The sequence below is a fragment of the Triticum aestivum genome, chromosome 7A (genome assembly GCF_018294505.1).
Source record: "Triticum aestivum cultivar Chinese Spring chromosome 7A, IWGSC CS RefSeq v2.1, whole genome shotgun sequence".
Classification (NCBI taxonomy): domain Eukaryota; kingdom Viridiplantae; phylum Streptophyta; class Magnoliopsida; order Poales; family Poaceae; genus Triticum; species Triticum aestivum.
In genome coordinates this window covers 180633844-180639889 of record NC_057812.1, presented here as the reverse complement: position 1 = coordinate 180639889, position 6046 = coordinate 180633844, and the positions used below count along the sequence as shown (strand labels likewise).

General features: G+C 45.1%; 1 protein-coding gene across 1 annotated transcript; it reads right to left on the bottom strand.

Moving 5' to 3' along the window:
* Positions 1-3559: 3559 nt before the first annotated feature.
* On the bottom strand, positions 3560-5008 carry LOC123150682 (E3 ubiquitin-protein ligase SIRP1). The gene has a single exon (XM_044570516.1). The coding sequence runs from the start codon at positions 4888-4890 to the stop codon at positions 3994-3996; it is 897 nt and encodes a 298-aa protein (XP_044426451.1). The 5' UTR covers positions 4891-5008; the 3' UTR covers positions 3560-3993.
* Positions 5009-6046: the final 1038 nt, after the last annotated feature.

Here is a 6046-nt window from a genome sequence, read left to right as displayed (position 1 = left end):
CAGTAATTGCTCTCCATTTTGACTAGGTGTGTTGTTCTTAGAGATGACAAAAGGGAGACACCATCTAGAGGTTTGAGGAGGGGGATGCATCCTTGGAGCTACACGAGAAAATATTAAGGGAGTGTTTGGTTGTCTGCATAACAACCATCCAGGCCCTAAGGATGAAAATTTGGGCCATTTGGTTACCTACACGTGCGACTGGGCCTGCATAGCACATTACTGAAAAGCCCCAGAGCCTGGGTATGGAGGAACGATCGAATTGAGTGTTTCCAGCCAGCCATGCCCAATCGAGCACAAGCACTACAACATGGGGATGAGTTGGAGACGCTACATTGTTTCCCGGAGTCGTGCCATGAATCCCCTCACCCCTATCTCATTGTTGACTCCTGGAGGACATCAACAAGCCCGATTGAGATCCATGTAGGCATTGATTTAGCCACCGATTTAGACTTGGAAGCTTCAATTTGAGTGTTAATTTGGGTTTAGGATCATATTTAAGGTTTCATACGACTCAATTAGGGTGTGGATATGGGGTTTTATTTGGGTGTCCAAGTCTTGTTAGATTTGAGTGTATATATGGGGTTAGATTAGGGTGTGGATATGGGGTTATATTCGGCTGTCATATATGTCTCGATTAAGGGTTTGATATGGCTCGAATTGGTCTTGTCAGCATGAAACCTCTTGATCTTGCTGTAGGAGCCTGTCGGCAGTGATGATGTTCTTATTGTTATGGTAGATGCAGATGTTTCCAAGTAGATTTAAATGTTCAGCTTCATGATCAGTCCATGCTAATTTGTTACATGTGCTTGTGTGTTGATCTTCATGATTAGTCCATGGTAGTTTGATACATCCATTGATCTTGTTTAATTTGATTAGCACGACAAGAGCTCCAAGGGCAAGGAGGTTGCTCGGGGTAGCACCTCGCAGAGGCATCGGGGAAGGCTGACGAATATCAGTCATTTCCATAAATCGATATGTCCAACCCACTTCTACAAGGTGATTTTAGCACCTGGGTTGGAGCCATTACCGATCCCCGACAGCTTCAATAAACACATGGGCACAATCCACGGGAGACTAAACTCAAGAAGAACACTAGTTGCATCAGGAAGGTCAAACTTTGGGAGATCAACGGGAAGCTAGCCATGGATGAGGGGTGGGCCCACTTCGCCATTGCTCACAAGCTACCTCATCATCTTCAAGGTGTTGATCGAGGACACCTTCAGGATCATTGTCATCGACCTTTCCATCACAGAGGTGGTGGCCAAGTGCCAGAGCACAACAAAGCACTTATCTTGATCCAAGAAGTTTAATGTGTTTTCGTTAGTCAGTCGATCTGTGTTGTTATTATCATCACTATCTGTTTTGACTCCGTCATCGTTATTCTGGCTATGCTTGTTAATGTAGCGCCTATAATGTAATGTAAATGCTTGCCTATCAGTGTGTATGTGTGTGTGCGGTGGTAATCTTACCACTCGAACAAAAGATTACCGCACTGCATGTCTTGAATGTAACCAGGTACCACATGCTTGCAACCAAACGGCCTGCTAGTGGTTCGCCACTAATGCAAGCTGTGGTTTTGTGGGCAACCAAACTAGTTGCATAACATGGTTTTAAGCTTACTTTAGCTCAGCCAAACTAAACCGTGCTACATATGCAAGGCCAAAAATGATGCAGATAACCAAACGTGCCACAAGACTACGAGACATGCGTGTCATCTTGACTGGATTATCATGATGATTAATCTCCAGCTTTTGATTAGGCATCCCTTCTCTTTCAGTTCTAAAGTTCGTTGGCAATTGCAATATTGTTGGTGATAGGGAATTTATATCCAGAGAATGAGCCCTTGCTTTATTCATTTGTTTAACTCTGTTAAACTACATCTTTGGTATATGATTCTTGCTTTCAAATTAGGACCGGAACCAAGAACTGAACAGTTCACCTTTTATTTTTTCTGATGCCACTTCTAATGTATTTGCATGAATCATTTCATTTTCTTTTGAGATTAGGTATTGGTTCTAAAAACCTTTCTGCTGCACTAGTTGCTAATACCCACTCCCTCCGTATCAAAATATAAGACCTTCTTTCGACACTATGACAATGTCAAAAAATGTCTTACATTTTGATACAGAGGGAGTACTGTTTTGTCAAATTCTATACAAACCCCTTTGAACATCATTTACTGCTGATCATGGTGCCACATACTCCTCCGGAGTAATAAAAATAGCCTAGTTCCACTCGGGGTAAATGGAAGCGAACCAGTGCAATGTCTTGGGCAGTACTAATACCAAGCTCAACTTTGTTTAAGAATCAAGATAGCACTTAAGTTCTTGAGTTTTCAAGGTTAAGGGCTGGATTGAATTACCGAACTGTAATTGAGTACTAATACCAACCTCAACTTTGTTTTAAAGAATTCAGGATATCACTGAGTTCTTGAGTGTTCAAGGTCAAAGGCTGGATTAAATTACCGAACTGTAATGATATCATTGTGCGAGCACCTTATTGTGTTAACATCAAATGGTGAGTAAATAAGAGATCACAAATACTCCATAGATAATAAGGCAGCATAATATTTCTAGCCACCGTGTTAGTTTTGAACCCCTCTTATAAAATAGCATGCATGTTACTGATTCAACTTGTCATATCCTATCAGTTTAATCTTTGTTGTGATCTATCTGATTGTTTAATGCTCCAATTTTGCTCTCCAGGTGATCAAAGCTCAAAAAAGGATGGACATGTGAATCAGCTAACTAAAAAACAGCAGTATCACAAATAGAAGTTCACTTAAGATTAACACAACAAATAGGAATCCCACAACAAATAGGAATCAGATGATTCAGGTTATATGAATCAGCTAAAATAGCAAACTAACACCTATATTTTTAAAGATGATTGACAAAGGGAGTCCTGGTAAATATACTTCAAATTCGCTGACAAGGACCTTAATAATCTAAGTGATAATTGCTGCAAGCAATTCATAAAAGGCCAGCAGCTGTTAACATGCATCACATTTTATTTCCAACCTACTAATTTCACGGTATTTGAAATTTTGCAGTATAACCAATACCAATAGACCCCTGCACAATATATTGCTTGCAGTACAACCAATACCAATTTTGCAGTATAGCCAATACCAATTTCAGCTAAAATAGCAAATTAGCTCCTATATTTTTAAAGATGATTGACAAAGGGAGTCCTGGTAAATATAATTCGAACTCGCTTGACAAAAGACCTTAATAATCTAAGTGATAATTGCTGCAAGCAATTCATAAAAGGCCAGCTGCTAGTTAACATGCATCACATTTTATTTCAAACCTACCAATTTCATGGTGTTCAAAATTTTGCAGTATAACCAATACCAATATATCCCTACAGAGTATATTTGCCTACACAAAGTCAATTCGTATAGGAAATTAACCGAAAAATGGCAAATACTTTTCCCAGTAAGTTCACTTTACTTGAACCGAACTTCATGCAAAGAAATATAAATCCTGTAGATTTTTTCTTGCAATGCTAGAGCATGGATACAAACTCTAGCCCATATGACAATAAGACACGGTGGTAACAAATAAACTACGAGCAAATAACCTGTTCATCACGTTTGGATATATAGAACATCTTTAAAAAATAACAACTCTCGACAAATAATTACAGTTGTACCAAAAAAGAGTGTACAAGGTACAAGACTTACAAAATTAACAACAGAAAACACATATATCACCAAACATATCAGCTAACATGCGGTCCAAAGTAAGTATAATAACTCCAAGTTCAGCTACATATGAATGTTCATATGATTATAAGCTATTCCAGCTTACCATCGATCAACTAGCATAGAAGATAGAACACACAAGCAAATGTAACTCAACTAGTCCATATCACCGAACCAAAGTACTGGCTTCACTGCAACTGATTAGTCCACTAAGCAGAAGTTCAATTCATGCTCCATGGACACTAGTCATAAGATGTTCATACCTGCAAACTCTATCTTCTGGCTCAATCAAAGAAGCCCTCAATCTCACGGGTCTCTGACACGACGGCATCAGATTCTGGGGGCGGTGGCCATTCAGACGATACAGTTTCTGCGCTATTCGCAGGTCCAGTACCTCCTTCCCCTGTCATCGCCTCTGCGAGCTGAGTAGGCGATGTCGCGACCGGAGCCACTGCATCACTGTTTGTGCGGATGCGGCGGCGGTTGGTGGTAAACCTGATAGTGATCTGTGTTGGTGGCCGATCCAGTTCCTGGGGCTCCACCTCCTCGAGGATAGTGGGCGGGAGGCAAGAGCGGCAGACAGGGCAGGAATTGTGCATCTCCAGCCACTGCACGATGCAAACGGAGTGATAGAGGTGACCGCAGGGGAGCCTCCGCGCGGCGACGGCGAGAGGGAGGTCGTCCTTGCAGATGGCGCAGACCGAGGCGGGCTCGGACACCTCCACCGTCGGCACGGCGGCGATGGACGCCGCGGGCGCCGGGGGCTGGCCCTGCCCACCGATGTGCCCCTGCTGCTGCAGCACGGACACCGCCGCGGCCGCGGCGGTGGCCACGGAGGTGGGATCGTCGTAGAGGCGGCGAACGAGGCGGGTGAGGTAGGCCTGGGCAGCGGTGTGATCGATCCCGAGGTCGATGTCGTCGGGCTCCTCCGAGGAGTCGGAGAGGAATCCCGACGGCGGGGGCGGCGGCGGTGGAGGGGACGAGGTCGACGGATTAGGGTTCTCCTCGAGGAAGTCGCTGCGGCAACGGGGGCAGAGCAGTAGCCGCGAGGGCGTGGCGGCCGGCGCAGGGAGGGAGACGGTGGCCTGGCACTCGTAGCAGTAGAAGACGACGGGCGCGGCCTCCGTCTCCGCCCCCGCGGCCGCCGCGTCGGCCGGAGGAGGGGAGGACGCCGCCGACATGGCTCTCTCGGGCCGGTTGAGGGCTCCGCCTCCGGCCCGCCGGTCGTCTCGTTTCTCCTCTCCCTGTTGTGTTGTGGTGGGGGCGGTGATTGGGTGGGTGCCGTGCCATCGGCTCGGTTATTTTGGGAGTGCTTAACTATCGGCGGCCGCGCTGGGCCCGTGAGGGTCACACGAGATTAGGCTGGCGAGCTCTCGCGGCCCACGCGCAAGCCCTTTCGTCTTTGATAACTACCCACCCGAAAAGCACCTTTTTAGACACCATATTATTTAATTCTCAAAAAAAAGACACCATGTCATGGGGAACACACTCAACAACCAAACCAAATTGTTCTATCTATCCGTGCCCTTGCTGAGAACTTCTCGGCGGCTGCTACTAGTTCTGCAAAAGAAAAGAGAAACCCATGACAGAGACCGCCAACAGGATATGTCAAACTAAACGTCGATGCCTCGTTTGATGCTGATTCATTTCAAGGAACTGTGGGTGCTGTTTTGCGTGATTGTAAGGGGCTGTTCTTGGCAGCAAGTAACAATGTAGCTGGGGCCTGTACAGATGTGTTCATGGCAGAAGCTCTAGCACTCCGGTTTGGTTTAAATCTGGCAACATCGGTTGGCTGTTCAAAGGTGATTGTTAACTCGACAGTTTAGACGTAATTTTGGCTATGCAGGATGGGGGAAATACGTCAGGCTCCTCTGCTGTAATTTTGGATGATTGTTTCCACATGGCAAAGGATTTCACATGCGTGCGTTATGAGCATTGTCATAGGGAAGCTAATGCTGTGGCTGATGAGCTAGCTAGAATATGTAAATTTTCTTCCCCTAGTTCCTGGTTTGATGAGGCACCGGATGCCATCATGCCCTTGCTTGTAAAAGACAATGTTTTAATTACTAGCTAATAAAAAGGGGTGATGAGTTTCAAAGAAGAAGAAGAAGAAGAAGAAGAAGAAGAAGAAGAAGAAGAAAAAACCCTAAAAAAGCCAATAATCTACATCGGTCGACCGATCTCATGCATGGATCGATCACCTCGCTAGTGACAGGATCTAGCACGCAGAGCCGTCTAATTGGATTGATTGCTTCGTCACCATCTACCATGCAAGTAGATGGAAACAAACAAAAAAAGTCACCTCCACTTCTCTCACTCCCTTCGCGTGTGGTTGCC

Excerpts from the sequence above, each read along its gene's own strand:
- LOC123150682 (XM_044570516.1), bottom strand. The coding sequence starts at position 4,890 with ATGTCGGCGGCGTCCTCCCCTCCTCCGGCCGACGCGGCGGCCGCGGGG.